Source organism: Balaenoptera ricei, chromosome 13, assembly GCF_028023285.1.
Source record: "Balaenoptera ricei isolate mBalRic1 chromosome 13, mBalRic1.hap2, whole genome shotgun sequence".
NCBI lineage: Eukaryota > Metazoa > Chordata > Mammalia > Artiodactyla > Balaenopteridae > Balaenoptera > Balaenoptera ricei.
Genome location: NC_082651.1, coordinates 81,849,730 through 81,873,588, shown reverse-complemented (window position 1 = coordinate 81,873,588; position 23,859 = coordinate 81,849,730). Strand labels below are relative to the sequence as shown.

Sequence of the window (23,859 nt, the reverse complement as noted above, 5' to 3'; positions counted from 1 at the left end):
TCTACTTACTTATATGGATGACTGATTTTACACATAAGTGTGAATGTTTGTGCTTTATCCAGATAACAAAACAATAAAAAAATGTGCTTCAGTGATATCAAGCAAGCATTTGCCAGGAGTGTACTGTGAGCCAGGTGTTAGAAGGTTCTTGGGAGTCTAAAGACGTGGTTCCTGCTCAGGGGGCTCACTGCTGAGCAAGGGCGAGAAGCCTGTGAGCAGATAAATACAGGGCAGGGTCATGTGAAAGATGACAGAAGTACAGGTACAAGGCTGTGCAAGTCCATCGTGTCCTTGTTATACCATGGCCACGTAAGGCAGGAGGATGGAATGGAAAGAGGAACAAGGGAAGAAGAGAAAGGACAAGAGTGAAAGACTTAAAAACAGGGAGGGAGAAGAGCAAGGAAGGACAGAGATAAGTATAAGAAAAATAACTTAACCTTTGTTACACTTTATACTGTACAAAGTACTTTTAGGTAGGTTATCTCATTTGATTCTGCCAAGTAGCTTAGGAGAGAGCAAGAAATGAGACGGCATTGGGGGATGTAAAGCAAGACCCACAGTAGAGAGGAGAGAGAGATGCACTCAGGAGTGCTCAGAGCCCCTTGCGGCCTCCTGGGCCATGCCCGAGGATAGTGCCCAGCTGGTGGAGGTTGGCCTCAGTGGGCCTTGTTAGAACCCAGTGGGGACCTTTCAAAACCAGAGGAACTAGCAAGGAAGGGCTAGAACCACCGTGCCAGGGAAGTCTGAACCATCCAGACAATAAGCAATAGAAGCCTTAACATGGTTATTTTGGCAGCTGTTGTCAAAGACTACTTGCTGCCTGACCACAGCTTTCTTCCATTACTTCTCTACCCTGCGGTTTTTTTGTTTGTTTGTTTGTTTGTTTTTATTTAACATCTTTATTGGAGTATAATTGCTTTACAATGGTGTGTTTCTGCTTTATAACAAAGTGAATCAGCTATACATATACATATATCCCCATATCTCCCTGCTTTTTAAAAAAAATATATTTTATTGAGTTTTTTTCTTGTCACAAAAGTTATACATATTCACTGTAAAAAATTTAGAAAATCCAGATAAATCCAAAGAAGAAAATCAAAATCCCCTGTAACCCTACTATCGGACAGAACCAAAATTATTATTTTAGAATATACCCTCACATTATTCTTCTATGCCTGTGGGTATATTTCTGCTCTGTAACACTTTCCCCCAATTTAATGTATTGTAAACATCTTTCTATGTCTTTCAGTTGGGATTATGTTTTGGTACAAGTAACAACAAACCCTAACCCAAACCAACAGTGGCTTAAACAAATTATAGGGGTATTTTCCTCACATGACAGGAGTCTGGAAGTAGGAGATACAGGCAGGGAGACCAGCTCAAGGACATCATCAAGGACACTCCAGCTCCTTAGCCTGTTGGGTGTTACCTCATGTCTCAAGGTGGCTCTTAGTTGTAAGAGAGGCTGGGAAGCAAGTATTTCATTTTTCTGACCTCTCTAGTGGAGAAAGGCGAGGGAAAGTGCTGTTGGGAGTGGGTGCTGAGTCAGCCAGCCAACGGTGCCAAAGAGGCACTACATATTCTTCTACAACATTGTTTTCTTAAGCAGCTGCGTAGTTTAGATGTACCATGATTTGTTTAACAATTCATTGTTGATGATCATTTCACTTGTTTCCAGTTTTTCATTATTATAAATATACTTCTATGTATTAAAGCTTTATATATAGCCATAATTGTTGCTACAGTATAAAATTCCTTAATTCTATAAGTAGAATTAAGGTCCAAAAGTATGTAAAAATGTAAAGGCTTTTAATATATTTTTTGGCCAAATTGCCCTTCAAAAAGATTGTACCGAATTACACTCTCACCAACCGTGTTTAAAAGAGTACAGTTCCCTGCACCCTCAACAACAGGTTTTTGTTTGTTTGTCATTAAGCTATTATCCTATGACCATTATGTGGATTTAACTTAGTACTAGCCTTGACCAGACTGAAGTGCCCTGCAGCCTCTGGGAACCCAGAGGAGGGACACTGAGAACCTCAGCCAGCCCCACCCTTCCCCATCCCTGCCCGGAGGTGCAGGTCTGCAGGGCGTCCTGTGCTTCCAGGTGGCAGGTGCGGGTCCTCGTCCTGACGGGCACTGCAGAGGACTCGTGATGTTTCTGGTGAGCATGTGCGCCACTCATCTACCTTTATTTTGAAAGTCCTTTCTGCCACTGTGGAGTCATCGTCATTTGTCCCGTCTTAGTCCTAAGGCAAGGCCCTCCTGTCTTGTCTGGGGCTGAGGTGCTTCTGGGAGCTGGCCTCTTGAAACAGCCCTCCCCCCACCCCCGCATCCGGATGTGCCTCAGGTAAGGTAGCCTTACAGGCCCACTTCACTCTGTAACAGAGGGAAGGCCGAGAAGAGGGTATTGGTAGATTCTTGGGGGGTATTTTAATCCTATTAAGCTGCTTTGGGGACATGCTGCAGTTTCCTGGGGAGGCGGCCAGAAAAGGAAATTATCCCTGCACATCCCTTTGAAATAATTATTAACTAGTCAGCAGTTAGCCACTGTGCACAGCCCTTCTCCTCAAATGAGGAGTCATCTAGGGGTGAGAGGATTCCTCTGGCCAAGTCATGTCTGTGCACACAGTAGGTGCTTAAATACTCATGTGTGTAGGCATAGATTCGTGTGTGAACAAATGAGTGACTGATGAACCCAAGTGAGTGTGCTCAGTGCAGGAGCAGAGGCCAGGCCCTAGCACCACACCACCACCATCCAAAATAAGAAAAAGAAGAGGAAAACATAGGCAGAACACTCTATGACAGAAATCACGGCAAGATCCTTTCTGACCCACCTCCTAGAGAAATGGAAATAAAAACAAAAATAAACAAATGGGACCTAATGAAACTTAAAAACTTTTGCACAGCAAATGAAACCATAAACAAGACGAAAAGATAACCCTCAGAATGGGAGAAAATATTTGCAAATGAAGCAACTAACAAAGAATTAATCTCCAAAATTTACAAGAAGCTCATGCAACTCAATATCAAAAAAACAAACAACCCAATCCAAAAATGGGCAGAGGACCTAAATAGACATTTCTCCAAAGAAGATATACAGATAGCCAACAAACACATGAAAGAATGCTCAACGTCACTAATCATTAGAGAAATGCAAATCAAAACTACAATGAGGTATCACCTCACACCAGTCAGAATGGCCATCATCAAAAAATCTACAAACAGGAAAGCTGGAGAGGGTGTGGAGAAAAGGGAACTCTCTTGCACTGTTGGTGGGAATGTAAATTGATACAGCCACTATGGAGAACAGTATGGAGGTTCCTTAAAAAACTAAAAATAGAACTACCATAGGACCCAGCAATCCCACTACTGGGCATATACCCAGAGAAAACCATAATTCAAAAAGAGTCATGTACCACAATGTTCATTGCAGCTCTATTTACAACAGCCAGGACATGGAAGCAACCTAAGTGTCCATCGACAGATGAATGGATAAAGAAGATGTGGCACATATATACAATGGCATATTAGCCATAAAAAGAAACGAAATTGAGTTATTTGTAGTGAGGTGGATGGGCCTCGAGTCTGTCATACAGAGTGAAGTAAGTCAGAAAGAGAAAAACAAATACTGTATGCTAACACATATATATGGAATTTAAAAAAAAAAAAAAAGGTTCTGAAGAACTTAGGGGCAGGACAGGTGTAAAGACGCAGATGTACAGAATGGACTTGAGGACACGGGGAGGGGGAAGGGTAAGCTGGGATGAAGTGAGAGAGTGGCGTGGACATATATACACTACCAAACGTAAAATAGATAGCTAGTGGGAAGCAGCCACATAGCACAGGGAGATCAGCTCGGTGCTTTGTGTCCACCTAGAGGGGTGGGATAAGGAGGGTGGGAGGGAGATACAAGAGGGAAGAGATATAGGGCTATATGTATATGTATAGCTGATTCACTTTGTTATAAAGCAGAAACTAACATACCATTGTAAAGCAATTATACTCCAATAAAGATGTTTAAAAAAAAAAAACTATTCAGAGGAAAAAATAAAATAAAAAAATAAGAAAAAGAAAACACCAGAATTGTGATTCCAGGAAGGAAACGATAAGGATTCTATTTAAGCGGTCCCTTCACGACCTTACCCTGACCTCCAGAGAGGCGGCACGCAGAGTGTGAGAAGCACCATCCTAAGGAAACAGCGCTCTGGGAGCTTTCCTTTGAGGGCGTAGTTTGAGGCTACCATCAGTTACTACCACCATGAGGGGAGAGAAAGGAAGAGCATGGTTATGTACACGTGAGATCTGGAAAAACCTTTGGCGTTACAAGAAAAGAAAGCAACCCTGATTCCCCATTAGTGGCCAAGCTTTTGGTTCTTAAATCAAGGCCCAGTTTTTCTCCTTCTTGAATTATCCAACAGTCTCTTTTTCCTAGAGTGGAAACCAATAGGCCAAAATGACCTCATTGAGAACAAGACATCTCAAAAGTAGAGCAGCACGATTCAAAGTATTACTACAATGACTAGAAGTATGTGGGAGAGAAAGTAATAGGATTTCACTGGGGGTAAGCCTGCATGCTGAGAAACGTTGTGTATTTTCAGTGAGCTACAAACATTGTACAGCATGAAGGACCATCAAATTTAAAGGACACCCTAAAACCAAGGGGACAAAAGCCCCCACTAGCTTAGCTGCCAGGGCTAATTCCCTTAAGAGAGCTAAGTAGGCCTTGCCACAGTCAAGAGAGACTGCGGTAGACTTGATATCTGATGAGTCCCATGAAATTGACTCATAGCATCAACAGTTTATCCAGATCTCACACACACAGACAGACATGTTTATGATAATTAGGTGGGCCCAGAGTGGGAGGTTGCTGAAGGGCTGATTTAACTCACAAAAGGCGTCTTCATGTTGAGATTCCCAGGGAAGGGACTTGTATACCAAGGACTTGATTAAGTTATAAATGTGATCATTTCAGAAAAGTTGGAAAGTTTTGAATGGCCTATAATCAGAAGTAAAGGATTTACCTCCTTGGGATAAATCATGCCTGGGTAATGAACTTTACTTTGACAAAATTGTAACTTCTCTTTAAAAACCTTATGTCCTTTGGGACTTCCCTGGCGGCCCAGTGGTTAAGACTCCGTGCTTCTACTCAAGGGGGCACAGGTTCGATCCCTGGTAGGGGAACTAAGATCCCGCATGTCACGCGGAGTGGCCACAAAAACAAAAACAAAAACAAAGAAACCTTATGTCCTTTCTGAAAGAAAATAATAGCTAGAAACAGTCTTAGAGCTTCCCTCATCTTTGGGATACAACAAAAGGTCATCCACATAAAGAATCACAGGGAAATTTAAGGTCCTTGAGGTTGTGGTTGAGGACTTGTGAAAAGTAGGAATAGCCTCAGTAAATCTTTTGGGCATAACAGTCCAGTTATATTGTTGATTTTCCCAGAAGGAGGCAAACACATGTTGACTATTTTGATCTAAAGGAACACTAAAGAAAGCAGAACATGAATCTATGACTGTAAAATATGCAACCGCAGGAGGCACTAGAGATAAAAGAGTATTTGGTTCTGGTCAGGGAATGACTATTCTATTTATGGCCACAAGGTCCTGAGTAAATCTATATCCCCACACATTGGGTAGGGTTATTACGAGGATTTGTTCAAGATATGATGTGTCCTTCCTCTATTATGCTTTTGACTATTTATTTTAGTCTTTCTTTAGCTTCTGATTTAAGAAGGTTTTGTGCAAGTTTGGGTAGACATTTAGACAGGTCATTCTGAACCTTAATGGATTCAGCCTCAATAATCCTGCAAACACTTGATGTTTGAAACTTTGTTCCCTTTTCATTCTAAAGCTCCTCTCAATTTTGTTCAGATTGAAGGCTGCCTGAACTGGCCACTATGATTCTAAAGTATGCTTGCTGAAATTATGACACCTAGAAAGATAAATTCACAGACTTGGGTTACAGTATAAATGCCTGTAAGAAGCAGGAGCCTGATCTGGAGGGGCACAAACTTAGGTTTAAACTGAGACAAACCCATAATTTTTGGAATAGTCAGTCCAAAGCGTTGCTTGTGTACCTGTGTTTTCTCAACCCCCTCCCCAACCTAATGCCTGGGTCGCCCACCTACAAAACCCAATCAGATCTGTAGTTCCAGAGGACAGAAAAGTATGGAGAGATCTCTGCCAGAGCCAGACTGTCATGGACAAAGCAAGAGAAGATTGAGGAAGGTTCTCACAGGGTTTTTTGTAATTGCCAAAAACTGGAAACAACCCAGATGTCCTTCAATGGGTGAATGGATAAACTGTGGTATATCCATACTTGTACCATTGTTTGGACTACTATTCAGCAATAAAAAAGAACTATTAATCCGTGCAACAACTTGGATGGAACTCAAAGGCATTATGCTAAGAAAAAAAAGCTGATTTCAAAAGGTTGTTGTATGATTCCATTTCTGTAACATTCTTAAAATTACAAAATTATAGTGATAGAAAACATATCTGTGGTTACCAGGGATTAGAGTAGGAGGAGGGCCTGGCTATAAAGAGGTAGCATGAGGGAGTTTCTTTGAGGTTATAGAATAGTCTGTGCCCTAGCAGAGTGGTGATTACATGAATCTATACATGTGATAAAATTTCATAGACTGGACCACAACAACACAAAATAAGGGTGCGTGTAAAAACTGATGAAATCCAAATGAGGTCTGTAGCTTAGTTAATAACGTACCCATGTCAATTTCCTGGCCTTAACAATTGTTATGTAAGATGTTATTGGGGAAGCTGGATGAGGATATGTGGGAATTCTTTGTCCTATTTTGCAATTGTGAGTCTAAAATTATTTCAAAATAAAAAGTTTACCAAAATTTGGAGGGGCACTGATTTCTGCAAGCAGAACTTGGGAATCTCTTCAGTTCTTACCGGAAAAGATAATATAAACTAAAGCCTCAAGAATTATAAATTTAATGCAGTTTCTAAGCATTGTAATTTCATTTTCTGTATTTTTGATTTGGAAATTACACGCAGCTACTATTTTAACTATAGTAGTGTTACAAATATTTTTGTATTGTTACAAATACATACACGAGCGAAAACATCCCTTGCTGAGTTTCCCCCAGGATGGAATAACTCCCAGCCGCCTTACAGAGCTCTTGGTTGTAGCTTCCGTCTACCCTTAACCACATCTCCTTCTGCCCCCAACATGCATTCTGGGGTGAACTATTTGTAATCCCCTCCCTCCTCCCAGTCTGTTCCTCTATCCTTTTGACTCTTATTTGCTTGATGAGCTTTTCCTTCAAGACCCAACTCAAACTATGCTTCCTCTAGAAGCCTTCCCTGACCCAGGAAGCAGAGTTGCTCAGCAGCATGCCCTTCCTGCATCTGGGGTTGTAGTGTAATGTGTCTCCCTGTGGTTATTACATTCACTTGTCTAACTCCCACCCTAGTCTGTGAACTCCTCAAGGGCCCAGACTGGGTCCCTTTTCTTTCCTTAGGCCCCATGCCTGGCTCAGTGCCTGGAACACACACTCCATAAACGGTGATCAATGAGTAAGTGAATCTGACGCTCTGGAAAGTCCTTAGTAACAAATTTTGTTTATTCTACCCTTCCTTAATAATTTTCAACAAAACTGAAGACCAACAGGGGATTTGATTAACCACAGTTAAACAGAACAGTATATTAATATTTAAAACATTTTCCAAACATTCAACTTAGTCAAGACTTTATTATATTAAAACTTTTTCCCATGCTTTCTTTTCGTTCATGGCACCATGTTGTAAAAAGCTTTAGTAAGACCATGAGGTTGCACTCATGAGCCTCCTTAGACAGATAAGATCTAGAACTTAAGGATAGGACATGAATTTTCCAGATTTTACTGAGAGAAGCAAGGTGTTCTCCGCCTCGCAAGCCATCACTCTCTAATCCACCTGCAGTGCTGCAGCAGACCCAACGGCCTTGGTGATGAACCCCTGATTTCCCTCCTCAGCATCCTCTCGGGCAAATGATCAGGGACTCTGTAATTGTCTGCAGGTCTAGCTTCTGTCCTCACACTCCAACAAAATGACTCAGAGTTTCATCATTTCTTCTTGCACAATCTAATGACCATTTCTCTGTCCAAGGTCTGGTAACTTCATTAAACAGGGCAGGTAACCTCCTCCTTGAAACTGGTCCCTCCCTTGGCTCCTGGGACACCACGTACCTCTCCCATTTTCGCTCTTGATTGCATCCTCTAACATTCCTCTAAGATTTAATCATTGGTCTCATGCTCATTTTTCAAATAAAAGTAATAATAAACATGTTTCCCAAGTCCCAAATTTTCCATTTTCTCTTCACTGCTTTCTGATGTCCTGTCATCTTTAAAGGCCTAAATTAGGTGCCACCTACCCCCAGAAACCATCTAACTACTGAGGCCCCACTCATCCTTTACACTCTCCTGGAGCACTTAAAAGCCAAATACACTTGCACAAGTTAGTACTTCATATATTCTCTTGGAACTATAAAACAAGGAAATCTCTTATTTTATGAATTACTCTTATTTCTTCAACCAAACAAAGGCTCCTTAAGGAGAAGACCCATGACTTAAAATCATCCCATGTCCTCATGGTGCCTTGTGGGGTGCTTAGCACATTATGGCAGTGGTCAGTAAACACTTGCTGAGTGACATTAGAGCAATGTTGCAGTAGCTTGGAAAGAGAAATACGAAGAAGAAAACTGGGACTTCCCTGGTGGCGCAGTGGTTGAGAATCCGCCTGCCAATGCAGGGGACATGGGTTCGAGCCCTGGTCTGGGAAGATCCCACATGCCACAGAGCAACTAAGCCCATGCACCACAACTACTGAGCCTGCGTTCTAGAGCCCGCAAGCCACAACTACTGAGCCCGTGAGCCACAACTACTGAAGCCCGTGTGCCTGGAGCCCGTGCTCTGCAACAAGAGAAGCCACTGCAATGAGAAGCCCGCGCACTGAAACGAAGAGTAGCCCCTGCTCACGGCAACTAGAGAAAGCAACGAAGACCCAATGCAGCCAAAAATAAATAAATAAATAAAAATTTAAAAGACCACTATGGTCTTTGGCACACGGTGACTGTCAGGAGAAACAGCTCCTGATTGGGTTGTGGCTTGTCATCCTCCAGATCCGCTGGAAACCCCATTCAAGGATCAGACTGAGGTCGTGGCTTTGGGAACAGCCTGCTCTGTAGGGTCTTAACTCCTGCTACCAGGTCTGGGGTCAAGGGAAAGAAAAGTTGAGGAGGTCTAGTCTGGTGATTTGCTAAACCATTTCCTATGCTAGGACCATAAGGTTCATGGTGCAGTCACTGAACAGGAAAGGCAGTTATAGCTCTCATCAGGAGAGGTGCAGCTGCTGGTCATTCTACAGGCTGAGGCTTCCAACATGGTCGTCAAGACCAAATCTCCACGTCCCGTGGCCGGGAAGAGCTTCTCGAGACCATCCAGCTCCTTCCCAGATACCTAGGACTGTACTTACAGCTAGGCATTATATTCCTAAGTCATAAATAAGGCTGCATAACTCTGAAAGCTCACATTCTAATATTTAATAACCTTGTCAGTGGCCTAAATCTAATTTTGGCTTTTTGTTTTTAAGCCTTCAGTGGAACTCTACCTTCCACAAACATGTCTTGAAAATAATTCAGGGACCCTCGGTCTTCTCTAATTCTTTGGTTCCTAGAAGAACTCCCTGCAGTTCCCAGGTCTCTGTCCTCTGCCCCCAACGGCTATGAGGGAAACATCAGGTCTTTTGGTCCTGCAGGGGTGTTGGGCATGCCTCAAGCAGGCTCCTTTAAGAACACCAGATCTCCAGTCAGACAACTTGGCTTTAAATCCTGGCTGTAACATTTCCTAGCTGCTTGACTTCGGGCCTCAGTCTCCTCATCTATAAAAAGGGGACAAAACAGTCCTCATTTCATAGAGCTGTTACGAGGACTAGGTGATTCATGTATACAAAGCGCTGAGCAGAGCCCAGCACACAGCAAGTATTCGATCAGCGTTATCAGCATTACTGGGGCAGACACTGAGAATCCAAGGGCACCTGTTTGAGAAGCAGGCGCCCAACACACATCCAGCTTCAGGCCTCCAAGACCGTAGAACACCAGTCTAAGAGGGAGGCAGACTACAGAACGGTGCTTTCTCTGCCCCTTCTGCCTGGGGACTGCCATCTGGGCTTCCTGAAGCTGGGCCTCTAACCACGATCCTTCCCCAACTCCAGATTTCCCATATATTCTGCTTTGTAGATGCATCCTACCGGCCAGGAAAACTGGAACAGATGCTGTGGGATCAGAGGAGAGAGAACTCTGAGGAGCTTGCCGAAACGTTTCCCACTCCTGACACGGGGCTACGCCCATTGCCACCGGGCTACCCCTTCCTGCCCGGGCCCAGGGGCGCTACAGTCACCTGTTGGGAAAATCTGCAAAATTGTTACTCCTTGTCCCCCTGGGTCACACATCCAGGTTATTCTGGGGTTGCATGGAGGCAATATGTGCAGGCAGGGAAGACGGTTCTGAGGGACTGGAAGAGCCCTGCTGGCGGGTCACAAAGCCCTGGCAGGCCCAACCAATCACCTTCTTCTCATGGCTGACCAAAGACCTGACTCACGGGGAGGCTCAGACTGCCAAAGCTGAATTTAAAAAGTGGAGATGGGGCAGGTGGAGTAGTTCCGCGGCTGGTGGGGAACCAGCACACCTACATCTGGACGGTGTAGGTTCAGGTAGGGACTGGAGCTTCTCCAGGATTCTGTTCTCACAACACTTTTAGGTCACTCTTAGGTAGCTCTTCCCTAAGATCCTGAAACCTGCCGAGGTCCCAGCCACTGGAGTCCTGAACATGTCCTGCTGAACACGATCTAAACTCTAAAGAGGCAGATCTGGATAATGCTGCCATGCCACTTGTAGCTGCTATCCCGGGGAAGGAGTCCTCTGGGGAGTCCTGGCCAGATTGCTCTATCTGGTCATTACTCAAAGGGTTAATGGAAATCCAGGAGGGGAGTAAACAGAACTCCTCACTTGCTAAAATTAATCCATTTTTAGTAGGGTCCATGTCAGTTGGCAGGTAGAAAGTTAAACCTTTCTTTCCAAAGGTTCTCTACTGGACATCTTTAAGTTCCACAAACACCTACTTTTTAAGTCAACAGACTTCCACGATGGGAGCTGCCATCAAAACAAGGCTACCAGCAGCAGGCTCCTGGAGCTGTGCAGTGTGGGGAAGCGAGGCTTAATGGTAAAAGCTGCGGCTTGGCCATGGGCTCAGCCACCAACTGCCTGTGAGACTTTGAGCAAGTAGTTTGAAGTATCCAAGCCTCAGTTTTCAAGCCTGAAGAATCAGAATGATTCTCTTGAGCATGAGATTGCTGTGGGGTTAATGAGGGACCCCGTCTGTGGGAACCAGAGGTTAATCCTCTCTCCACTTTGGGGGCTGAACAACCTTCATGACAGGCAGCGGATGACAGATGTGTCTGACTCATGTTCTTCTTCCCAGCACCCTGGAAAACTCCCCACAGAGTTCCGATCAGGGTTCTGAACAGGGGGAGAGCAGGGGCAGGCGTGGCTTTTGGTTGTGGCCCTCCGGCAGCTGTGCTGGAGCTCTGGTGCCCATTTCTTTCCTTAATTAGTACTGGCTCAGGGCCCCGGACGCAATAAAATATTGCTGAATGAATGAATGAATGGGAGAGGCTGAACTGCAGTGTGGGGTTTCAGGTGGCAGGTGGGCTCAGAAAGTGTGGTTTTCTGGCCACATTTCCTATCTGTTGACCCCAAGGAGCAGGAGAGTAGAAAGCTGGCTGCACCTGCTGGCCACACACAACCAGATGCAGCATGAAGCCCCTGGATGCTCAGCAAGAGACTGAAAAAGACCTCTTCCTCTGATACAAGGAAAAGAGAAACTATATAACATGGCTATATAGCTGCCAGACTCCTCAGAGCAGGGCTTTGGGGTGGTTCTGAGAACAGAACTTGGTACCTGCTGGGAGGATGCCCCAGTCGGACTGGCTCTCAGGCCAGCTCTGTGCACACCCCCGGGGAGGGGATTGCTGGCCCATCTGCGGCCTGAACATAAAGAGAGAGGGGGGGCTGCAGCGGCTGCTGGGACATGTGGGGAAGAGAACATTTGTGTCTGCGGCCCTAGTGTGCCTGGTGTCTCCTTACTGATCCTTCATGCTTCAAAAGCAGTTCTGGTCTTGGGGGGCACATTCAAGCCATGTCACTTTATCTTCCTTTCAAATGATGTTTCTTCAGACCGTGTGGCTGACAGCTGTCACCTGGCCAAGTGGCATGTGCTCCCCTCCTCTGAAACTGGAGTCTATGAATCATTCAGCCGACTTTCCCTCAAGCCCAGGCCCAGCCCTTCTCTGCTCTCAGAGCCCCTCCCCCGCCGCAGCCAATCCACCAGTTTTATTTCCATGACTTTTTGACAGGCTGCTCATTTAATACTCTAACCTTTCCACCAGCAAGTCTACCTAACAATGTCCAGAACAAACCTGCCAAGGTTCAACATTTGAGTCTCTGTCCTCTCTTGTGCAGACTGTCATTCTGCACGTCCCGGAGACTCGACTCTACCTGCCCCCCTGCAGGCGATGGTCGTTCCCCCTCAGTGGGGACGTGCACGGGAGGGGTACCTTCAGGCCTGCCCACCTTCCAATAGCTTCTCTCCTGGTCTGCCATGGTGGTTGAAGTTCCCACCATGAATGCTACTCTTGTGGATTATAGCATGTGTCTCCAAAAAGCCTTAGTTATCATCTCAATTTCGAATATGAGGCGATGAAGGCTCTGGGTGCAGTGACTTGCTCAGACTCAAGATCAACCACTGGCAAGGCCAGAGCGTGAAGCCAGGCCATCTGCACCCAAACCCTGTGCTCCTCCCGCACCATGGCACCGGGGAAGGAAGAGCCACTTGATTAAATCCTCTGCACAGCTCTAGTGCAGGATGACTTGCTCTGATTTAGGCCGCTGAGCATTAAGAGAAAGGAAAGGAAAGGTCAAAGGGACGGGGTTGGAAGACCCTGCTATTGTAGCCCTTGGAACAGAGCCTGCTTCCTCTGGGTGGTTGCCTACCATTGTCTCAGGGGAGGTGAAGCAGCCCTTGGTTACAGGTGTAATCAACTTTAAGAGTTGTCTCAGACATTGTCTCTGCTGTATTTGGAGACAACTGGTCCACTTAGGGCTAGATGCTTGGGCAAATGCTTTATATGCCTCCTCCACCCCCAGAAGCTGCTCTGATTTGAGTTGAGGCCTGAGTCAACCCCCAATACAGTAAGTCATCAGAAGTTGGACCCGTTGATGAGTTTGACTTATGGCTTTGGGGAACTGGGAGGTTGGTTTAGTTGAGTCCAGAATCTTAGAGTAGGCCTAATGCCCTAGGCCACTCCAGCTGGTTCAGTTCTCAGAGGACACCTGGGTCAGGAACAAGGACTCCACTCAAGCCTGTGCCCTGACACCACCAGGTTTTGACCAAACCAGGCTTCCTCTTTGAGGGACAAGGTCAAAGTTAGGGGCTCTCCCTTTTCTAAACTGAGCTAGGGAGAGAGGGATTTGGGGATGGGAGAAACTTTTAAAGGAGTCTTTGCCCAGGACCTGGGTGCCACCTGCTGGCCATAATTTAGTTGTATTTATAGGGCCAAATCTGGGAGAAGAAAATTAAAAGGGCATCCTGCCCTCCCCATCATGATGAGGAATAAGGGAACTAGGAGGCTGGTTTCTTCGTGACCCCACCCCCCCCAGCAAATATGACTGAGAATCCTTGCAGAGACCCCCAAGTGTCTTAGATGAGTTCTCCTGAGCCAAAATGGACCTCAGCTGGGCCAGAGGGTAGCATCACCTGAAAGAACCAGAGCCAGTCGCAAGTGGAGACAAAGCTCTGCTCCACATTATCAACGGCCCACCCACACCCACCCCACCCTCCCACCCCGCTCCATGCGACCCACACCCACTTCCCCAAAAGCCCCACAGGAGGTAAAAGTCATAATTGGTGGTTCGGCCCTGAGAGGAGCCATTTTTTTCCAGCTTTCTCCTTACAGGCACTGTTGGCTCTTTGGGGACCCTAGATTCAGACTAATCAAAGGTGTGGAAAATGCCCTTCCATCATCAGGCACGGACAGAGCTGGGAATTTCTGGCCAAGCTGAGAAGATTTGGGCATTTTTCTAGTACCTGTGTAGCTTTTGGTGACTCTTAGGGCCCTGATAGCAAGGTCTTTAGTTGTGTTCTGGAAGGGAGACTGGAGGTTTTTCATACTTACCAAGGAGGAAAATAGCCAACGCTGTACCCCAGGGAGGTCGCAAAACACCCCAGTATCCCAGCCTGTGCCATCGCAATGCAGGCCCGGCAGTCCCAGCCAAGCACACGCATCAGATGAGGACTGTGGTTCCAGCACCTTGTTGTGCGCCAGGAGGGTGTTTTAAATTATACAGATATAAAATAACTATAAAATATATAGTTATACACACACATATATATAGATATAACACTAAACATATTATACAGTCAGCCCTCCATATTCGTGGGTTCCATAGTCATGAATTCAACCAACCATAGATGGAAAATATTTGAAAAAACAAAATTCCAGGAAGTTCCAAAAAGTAAAACTTGAATTTGCCATGAACCAGCAACTATTTACATAGTGTTTACATTGTATTAGGTATTCTAAATACTCTAGAGATGACTTAAAGTACACAGGAGGGTGTGCATAGGTAATTTGCAAATACCGTGCCATTTTACATAAGGGACTTGAGCATCCACAGATCTTGGTATCCACGGTGGTCCTGGAACAAATCTCCCGTGGACACTGAGAGCCAACTATACTATGTATTATATATAAATAGATTGGTATATATCATATGTAGTGTATCATATATATTTATACATACTATATATGAATACTACATTATATATATATTAATGTATATTTATATAGTGTATTATATATAATTGCATATATACTATGTAATAATATACATGATGTGGTTATGTGTAATATTTAGAGAGGCTAGGGAACCGCAGGTAGGCTGCCCTCAGGTTGGAAGACCCTTGAAGCTCAAATGATTTCAGTCAAAAACTGGAGGACTAGTTTAGACTAGGACCAGTGCCTCTGCTTTTCTTCAATAATCAGCACTTGAAACTCATACACAGTAAACAGGAAAAAAATCCCTAAAGTGGCTCAGGAATTCCCAGGGCCAACCTAAGACCGCCCTATACCTCCCAGAACCACCCCTGACCAGCCCAGAGACTGTACCCCAGGAGTGCAGGGATAGAGCAGCCCCCAAGACCTCATGGAGAAATGAGTCCCCGAGCCTGTGGTAAGCCAGTATCCAGAATGGCTTGTCCCCTCTGCACTCAGATCCCACAGGCCTCTGCAGACCCCCGAAGGCCTGGCAGGTTCTGACCATTCTTACTGGGGCCGTTCAAATCCATTCTCCAGCTGTGCATGCTCTCTCCTTCCTGACTTTCCGTAGCACCTACCGTTCTCACCACACTTTGGGGCATTTGGTTATACTGTTCTGCTGTGTGTTGGTCTTCCCAGTGAGACTATAAACTCCTTGATGACAAGGGCAAATCTTTCTATTTCTCAGAGTCCCTAACTAAATACTCATCAAAATACAATGCACTTGCCTTGACCCTACCCATCTGCCTCTCTAATCAAGTCTGGTGTCCACGTGCCCCTGCCACGCCTGCTGAGGTTACTTTAGGTGAGTTCTCTGGAAATTAAGAAGCACTCTCCTAACTCTAGTCTCTGTGATTGTCATTCACTGAGAATTGATCTAGAACCCCAAAGTGAATGAAACAGCCTGGCCATTGAGTTTACAGTCAGGTGGAAGGGACAGACACACAAGTGATTTCAAGAGAATGTGATCAACGCCATGATTGAGTAAGCTCAGGGTGACAGAGAGACACAGATGAAGGCCATGTCTCCCTGCACAGGGGCTCAGAGAACGTGTCTTGGAGGCGATGGAGCCCAAGCTGAGTCCAGAAGGTTGAGTGGGGGAGGGAGGGTCCAGGTCAGAAGGTGATAAAAGATGGTTCAGAAAGAGGAGAAAAGGTGAGGAGGTGTCACTCAGTCATTCAACAAATTTGCTGAATACCTTGCCTGTGACAGACCTGGAAACACCACTACTGGCTTTGAGATGCTTACTGATGAGGGAGGCAGGCATTTCAGCAAGTCCAGTGGTTAGCGCAAGGGTCAGGTTACAGGCCGGTGGCTCAAAACCACTGTGTAAGAAGGGGCTCAAGTGCAGTCAAAATTACCCTCAGAAATCTCTGGAATTGTCAGCTCCTGAGTCCTTAGAAGCTCCCAAGATGATAATTTTTGTTTCTCTTGGCTTTTTGGCTCTGTCTGGCTTCCCTTTCCCTGGGCAATGAAGGACAAGGTCTATTTTTAAAAGGAGGAATGACTGAGAATAAACAAGAGGGTTTCTTGATTTTTCTTCAAAAAATGTATTGAAGTTAAATGTGCATCTAGCGAGGTTCCATTATATATACTTGGGGTGGGGCCATGGGGGAGCACAGCCTAGCAGATACCAACTGAGCCTCTTCTCTAAAGCAGCTTCTGTAATTTAACTGTGCCTATAGACCCTCTTGGTCAAGTGCAGTTTCTGACTCAGTAGATCTGGGGCGAGGCTCAAGAATTAGAATTTCTAACTTGAAATTTCTAACAAGCTGATGCCCATAGAGCACCAAAGCTGCTCCAGGGACCACAGTTTGAGAACCTCTAGAGCAGAGAATGAGTGGACTTTGGGGGTGGCAGCCACATTCCATGCAGAGGGTGAGTAGAGAGCTGCCCATGGCTCCCAGTTGGGGGATCAAAGTAGAAGACAGGGCTGGAGAGGGAGGGCTCATTGAAGAGCTTCGTAAGTGATGGGGAGGGGGTCACATTATAAGAGCAGATACCCACAGGGGACCGGGAAGTAGGCTGGGTGTATTCTTCCTTCAGGGAGACAATTTGCATATTAAACATAAATATTCTTCACTCCAGAAATATGTACTCTTACAATTCTTGAAATACGCAGTCCTATTTCTCCATTTATGATAAAGACCTAGTTACAAGAAATATTTCCCTCTCTCTTAACAGTGCAAGTCAGTAATAACAACTGACACTTGACCTCTGCGTGGGGATGGGGGGAGGGTAAGGAGGCACTTACACCCACTGGCGGGGGGGGGGGGGGGGGAGGGGGGATGGGTGGCGTGGCCAGGGCTGCTTTCACATAGATTCTGACCACAGCAGCGTCAGGGATGGACTAGGGGGAGGGAGTGCCTGGGGGCTGGAAGGCCCCCTAGGAGGCTTCTGCTAGCCTTGGCTGGAGCGAATGGATGCAGGCAGAAACCCCGAGGCAGCAGGAGGCGGGGCGAAGAGCAGGGCACACTGGGAAGGCAGAGTAGCCGGGCTCACTGAATGATGGGCTCTGAGGATGAGGGGGAGTAGGCTGTCTGGGACGACCCCACAGGTTTCCAGCGTGGGTGACTGGGTGCCTGGTGGTGACATCCACTGGGATAACGAATACAAGAGCAGAAGCATGTATTGAGGGAAGTTTCTGGATAAGCGGAATTTAGGTGCCTGTGGATCGGCCAGCAGGCCACAGGGATTATAGGGTCTGAATTCAGAGCAGATGCGAAGATTAGTCAGCTTTCTAGAACCCCAATCTGGTCAAGTATTGTCTGCTTAAAATCCTCTAATGGCTTCCCTTGTTTAAACAGAGTCCAGACTCCTCCTCATGGTAACCAAAGCCCTCGCAACCAGCCCCTTCCAGTGACGTTGCGCCACACCCCAACACAAACACCCGCTCCCCAGGCCTGCTGAACAGCTCCGAGTCCCGGAATAGTCCCGGAATAAGCCATGCCTTTGTTCTTGATAGTCCTGGGGCCTGCACTGCCCTTCTACCCCACCCCCTGTATGTTCAGAAAATTCCTACCCCTTTCAGGCTGCTCTGAAGTCTTCGCTGACCCTGTCAAGCAGAAGAGATCCCTCCCTTCTTTGTGCCATCCCTGAACTTTGCATGTGCTGCTTTTCCTGCCCTGTCACTCCCTGCTGTGGGGATTTGCCTGTCTGTAAACTCCTCGGAGGCAGAGACCACGTCTGACTTCACCACTTCTTAGTGCAGGTCTGGCATATAGTAGACACTCACTAAATGTTTCAGGAGTGAATGAGTACCCCTTCTCCAAGAGGCAAACTGCTGGTCTGGAGGAAGATGCTTCTCGTTTCCCCAGAGACCCTCCAGCTCCCTCTCCTTCGGGCTCAGGAACAGCACAAGGCCCCCAGGGTCTTACCTTGCCTTTCTTCTTTCTTTGCAGCTGGGGTATGGCCGTCAATGTGTACTCCACGTCTGTGACCAGTGAGAATCTGAGTCGCCATGATATGCTCGCGTGGGTCAATGACTCCCTGCACCTCAACTATACCAAGATAGAGCAGCTCTGCTCAGGTGGGAGGCTGGGAATCGGGGGGAAGTGGGCCCTGCTGGGGGGGCAAAGGGGGGTAGGCAGGAGGCAGAACAGCCACCGCGGACAACGTAGCTTGTAACTGGGATTAAGGAGGAGCACTGCAGAGCCCTCAACTAGCCAAAGTGTTTGGAGTTGGAGTAAGGAAATAGGGGTCTACATGGGATGGAAAGAGTAAAAAGCAAAGAGCAGGGGCTTCCCTGGTGGCACAGTGGTTAAGAATCCGCCTGCCAATGCAGGGGGACACGGGTTGGAGCCCTGGTCCGGGAAGATCCCACATGCCGCAGAGCAACTAAGCCCGTGCACCACAACTACTGCGCCTGCGCTCTAGAGCCCGCGAGCCTCAACTACGGAGCCCGCGTGCCACAACTACTGAAGCCTGTGCACCTAGAGCCCGTGCTCCGCAACAAGAGAAGCCACCACAATGAGAAGACCGTGCACCGCGACGAAGAGTAGCCCCCGCTCGCCACAACTAGAGAAAGCCCGCGCGTAGCAACAAAGACCCAATTCAGCCAAAAATAAATAAATAAAAGTAATAAATTTATTTAAAAAAAACCCACAGCTTCCTAAGGAGAGGTTAGGTTACTCTTTTAAAAAAAAAAAACGAAGAGCAGGAGAGGCACAGTAAAAGGCTGCAGAAGGGGAGCAGCAGTGGGGACAGGCAGTGAAGCCAGAGGTCACGTGTACCAGGTCCAGCCTAGCCACTCGGGTGGGGGGGGAGGGTCCAAATCTCAGCTCTTCTTGTACTGCAACCCTGGACAAGTCACCACACCTCTCTAGGTCTCAGTTTTCCCATCCATGAATGGAGATGACATCAGCTATCTAACCAGGGTTGCTGTTAGGATTAAAGCCCATACATGCAGTGTTTGACATGGTGCTGGTACATAATCGCATCACTGTATGGTAATTGCTCTCACTCTTGGGAAGTCTGGCCCCGGCTCTGGGAACAAAGAGAGAGAAGAGGAGACAGAGAGGTTTGGGGGAGTAGCGCCAGTTGGCCTGGGGAAGTGAAAACGAGCATCTTGTGTTTCTCCACAGGGGCAGCTTACTGCCAGTTCATGGACATGCTCTTCCCTGGCTGTGTGCACTTGAGGAAGGTGAAGTTCCAGGCCAAGCTAGAGCACGAATATATCCACAACTTCAAGGTGCTGCAAGCAGCATTCAAGAAGATGGGTGTTGATAAAGTAGGTGCCTGCGCTCTGAGGGGCCCCGAGGAGCTGTGTGACCCTGGGAAAGAAGATGGCCCGCCAGCCAGGGCAGCAGGGGCTGCTGGGGTCAATCCAGTTCTCATGCCTCTCTCCACCCCGACTCTCCAGGGGGAATGTTCCCCCAGCTCCAGGCTCAGTGGAAAACCCCACAGCTTTGGACATCCCATCCTGATGACATTCCTGTCCCTTTCTCCCCTCTGGACCCTACACCCCAGCACTTGAGCCTCGGTATATTGCTCCTATTAAGTTCCTCCTCTGTAGGGCCCAAGAAAAGCCTCTTGGCTCACTCTACTGCCTCAACGGCCCAGGACCCTGGTTCCAGCAGCCCTCACCCCACATGCAGGCGCAGCACCAAGGGATGTCTCCCCACACACTTCCTCCTGTGCCTGGAGGAAAGGGCCTGCGGCCTACCCATCTGCTCTGGTGGCACGGGAGGGGGGCCCGGTGGAGAAGGGGGAGGATGCTGCAGCCCAGGGGCTGGCTTTCCTGAGAGCAGTGGCCCTCTCACAGAGAAAGGCAGCCCTGCAGCAGCAGGAGGTTAAAGTTCTCTGCTTCTGTGGTCTATTTCAGATCATTCCTGTAGAGAAATTAGTGAAAGGAAAATTCCAAGATAATTTTGAGTTTATTCAGTGGTTTAAGAAATTCTTTGACGCAAACTATGATGGAAAGGATTACAACCCTCTGCTGGCGCGGCAGGGCCAGGACGTAGCACCACCTCCTAACCCAGGTGATCAGATCTTCAACAAATCCAAGAAACTCATTGGCACAGCAGGTAATGTGCCCGAGCTGGGGGAGGGAGTGTGGGGGGCCGGGCCGGAAGGGCTCTACAGCCAGGAGCGGCCCCTGGGCCACCGGCCCGGCCCTGCCAGCCTAGAGGAGACTGTTGTCACGGAGTTCAGATGACGCCGCCTGCTGCCCGCTTAGACCAGGGGGAGTCACAGTAGGGAGGAGAGGGCTCCAGAGACTGCCACAAAAGGAGAGCCACCGGCACCAGCCAGGGTGGCAGCTGGTGATGGGAGGCCCCGGGGCACCTCCCTCTGTAGCCCGAGCCAACTCCTGTGCCTCGAGATGATGGGGCAGCCCCTGGCTTGGTTCCTCTGTCCAGGTCCATCCAGGCCAAGGGCCTGGGCCGGCACTACAGACTCTTCTTGCCCTCTGCCCACTTGATTCCCCGGGGATGGGAGTTGGCCAAGCTTGACCATATGTTCCCCCATTTCCAAAATCCCACAGCCCTAAGTCCTCAAGAGATGAGTCTCTGGCAACGAGGCTTTGTCTGGGTTCCAGAGGAGAAGGGGAAAAAGCAACAGGGCCTCTGGGGGATGGGAAGGTTGGCGAGAGAAGAGGAGCAGCCCCGCACGCGTCTGAACCCGTCATAGCAGAGCGGCTCCTCTGTGTGTGCTGCTGCCCGCCGGGGCCTGCCCCCACTCCCCTGCTTGCTTTGCATTAGCAGCTCTGTCCTGGGAGCCGCCAGAGCTGGAGAATAAGTGGCCACAGCATGCCGCGTGTGCAGGGGAGGAGTGGGGTCCCTGAATCAGGCCCAGCAGAGGGCCCAGAGAGCATCCTGAGGCAGGGGGCGCAGGGGGCAGGGCCAGGCTTCTGTGGTCTCCTCCAGAAGTCACCCCCGGGGAGGATGGCTGTGGGCTGGGGTACCTGTCAGCAAAGACCCAGTGAGACCCTGTGCCAGCTGCTTTTCCCCAGGCCCCAGCTGTCAGTACAAGAGGGCCCTCAACCCTCCAGCCCCACTCCCCAAATTCGCCATCCCAGTTCCCTCCTCTCCCCCTCAGGCCAGCTCTCCTCCCTGCCTACACCTTACACTTTCTTTAGTTCCCTGTAGCCCCTGCTCTCCCAGGCTTGCCAGAGGGCTGCCCCGCTGCTGTGGTGTCACGTGTGGCCGTGGCTTGAGGCCTAGATGTAGATGCCCATCCTGAGAGGGAGAGGAGGGGAGGGCGAGAGTGCCTGCCTTTTCGCATGGGCCTGCCCCGCCGTCACACCAGGCTGTCTCGTGCCACGTGAGCTGTGGGCTCACGCAGCCCCGATCTGACTTTTCTCCTCTGGGCAGTTCCACAGAGGACGTCCCCCACAGGCCCCAAAAATATGCAGACCTCCGGCCGGCTGAGCAACGTGGCTCCACCCTGCATCCTCCGGAAGAATCCTCCATCAGCCCGAAATGGTGGCCACGAGACCGATGCCCAGATTCTTGAACTCAACCAGCAGGTGAGTGGCGTGGACACTGGCAGCTGAGAAAGCCCCGCCACAAAAGCCAGGCCCCCGGGGCGTCAGGGCGGGAAGGGCGTCCGAGGCAGGGGTCTCTGGCTTGAACACCACCTTCTCCCCGAGCAGCTGTTGGATTTGAAGCTGACAGTGGATGGGCTGGAGAAGGAGCGCGACTTCTACTTCAGCAAGCTTCGAGACATTGAGCTCATCTGCCAGGAACACGAAAGTGAGAACAGCCCTGTCATCTCCGGCATCATTGGCATTCTCTACGCCACCGAGGTGAGCCCTGCCAGCGCCTGCTGAGCCTCGCGCGTTCCCGCCGGGCCCTCAGACCAGAAGGGGCCTGGGAGGACGTGGGCCGATGAGGGCAGCCCGCTGAAGTCACCAGCCCAGGGTCTCACAGGGCGTGAGCAGGGGAAGTAGGACAAGAACCTGGGCCCTGGCTCCCAAGCTACCCTCAGGAGTCCGCACCCTCAGCCTGCCTGCCTGCCTCACCACCTCTCTCCCTCCCGCCCTCCAGGAAGGATTTGCACCCCCGGAGGACGATGAGATTGAGGAACACCAACAGGAAGACCAGGACGAGTACTGAGGGCGGCTCCAGCCCTGGCTGACCGCACGGCTGCCGTGTCTCCTCACCCCGCTCCCACGCCCACATTATAATCCTTTCCTGACAGCCAGCTGGCCGGGTGCTTTGTGTCAGTGCCGTGGCCCTGGGGAGCCTGGCGAGCGGGGCTTGGGGGGTGGGGCAGGCGAGCAGGCAGAGGCCCCTCCTCCTGTGGCAGAGGCCCAGTTGGGCGGGATCCCTGCCCACTCCCCACCCCTATTTATTTCCCTGGTCTCTATGCTGTGTCGGCCAACACTTCCCAGGGGGCTGCTGCCACCCACCCCAGCCAGCCGCCTGCTCCCCTGACAGCCAGCAGCTGTATATTTGACAAAGTCATTGGTATATTTTTACTTACTGGATTTTCCTTGCACTTTACCTGTTCTTTTCCCAGGGCTGACAGCACGGGCTCCGGGGCAGCGTGTCTGGCTTGGCCTCCCTTCCCCGTTGCCAGGGCTGTGGCAGGACTCACCGATTCTTATTTATTTTGTCTTTTGACTTCCCAGTAGTTGAGGGAAAGGCTGATGTCAGGAGAGGGATAGGGTGACTGAGGAGGGGGTGCCTTAGGCCCCGGTGGTCAGGGAGAGAGGGGAGCATGTGAGGGATGAAAATGACCTCCTGGCACCAGGCTCGCCCACCCTCGGCCCCCTGCCCCCAGCACCGAAGCCCAGCACTGCCCCGAGGCCCCCAGCTACTCCCCCTGCAGCTTGGTTCATACCACACATGCTCTGCCTGGACCCTCCTGTACGTCTGCCTCCCCTCTGCCCGCCTCCCCAACCCCTGCCCCTCGGGCCACCCAGCCTGCATATGTGTTCACTTTTATTTAAATAAACTTGTGTGGTAAAAGTCCATACCATATCTCCCTCAACTGAGCCACAGCCTGGCTCTCAGTGCTCTTCTCCTGAGCGACCCCGTCTCCAGAGGCGATGGCCATGGAGCACAGCACCCCTGCCGTCCTCCCTCGGGCCCAGAAACCACCACTGGCTTAGCCTCAAGCGCCCAGCTCTGACCTAGCCCCCATCTCCCAACGCTGATTCCCCGGGCTTTAAGGGCTTGCCATTTCCCTGAAGAGGAACAAAGTTCAGGGCCATGGCTGTGATGATGGGCAGCCCAGTAAAGCAGCTGTGGGGTAACAGGGGGCCCTGGCTGAGAGGTGCTTTGTTTCAGTCCCCTTTGGGCCAGTATGACTGCATATTGTCCCCCACCCTTGTCAAAGCTCATACGCCCCACAACAGTGATCCAGCCGCGGACAAGGGCTCATGTGACAGAGCTGAGTGGGCTACAAAGAGCAACAGCTCTAAGGACTGAAGTCCAGAAGGAAAGCAATGTCCAAGGGGTTCCTTCCACAGAACAGGCTCTAACGGGAGCCGGGAGCCGGGAACTCTGTCACATCCTCCGCACAGCCCTGCAAT

The 23,859-nt window shown here is 49.0% G+C and overlaps 1 protein-coding gene across 2 annotated transcripts in view; it reads left to right on the top strand.

Moving 5' to 3' along the window:
• MAPRE3 (microtubule associated protein RP/EB family member 3) overlaps window positions 1–23,298 on the top strand; it is a 48,467-nt gene extending 25,169 nt beyond the window's left edge. The window contains exons 2-7 of one of the 2 annotated variants that reach the window (XM_059893404.1): window positions 18,281–18,408; window positions 19,463–19,608; window positions 20,203–20,359; window positions 21,692–21,846; window positions 21,973–22,125; window positions 22,367–23,298. In XM_059893404.1, the coding sequence (XP_059749387.1) occupies window positions 18,288–18,408; window positions 19,463–19,608; window positions 20,203–20,359; window positions 21,692–21,846; window positions 21,973–22,125; window positions 22,367–22,435 (801 nt within the window). In that variant the 5' untranslated portion in view covers window positions 18,281–18,287 and the 3' untranslated portion in view covers window positions 22,436–23,298. Of the gene's footprint in view, window positions 1–18,280; window positions 18,409–19,462; window positions 19,609–20,202; window positions 20,405–21,691; window positions 21,847–21,972; window positions 22,126–22,366 lie in introns of both variants that reach the window. The other variant, XM_059893403.1, reaches the window with a different exon arrangement.
• The last annotated feature ends 561 nt before the right edge of the window (window positions 23,299–23,859 follow it).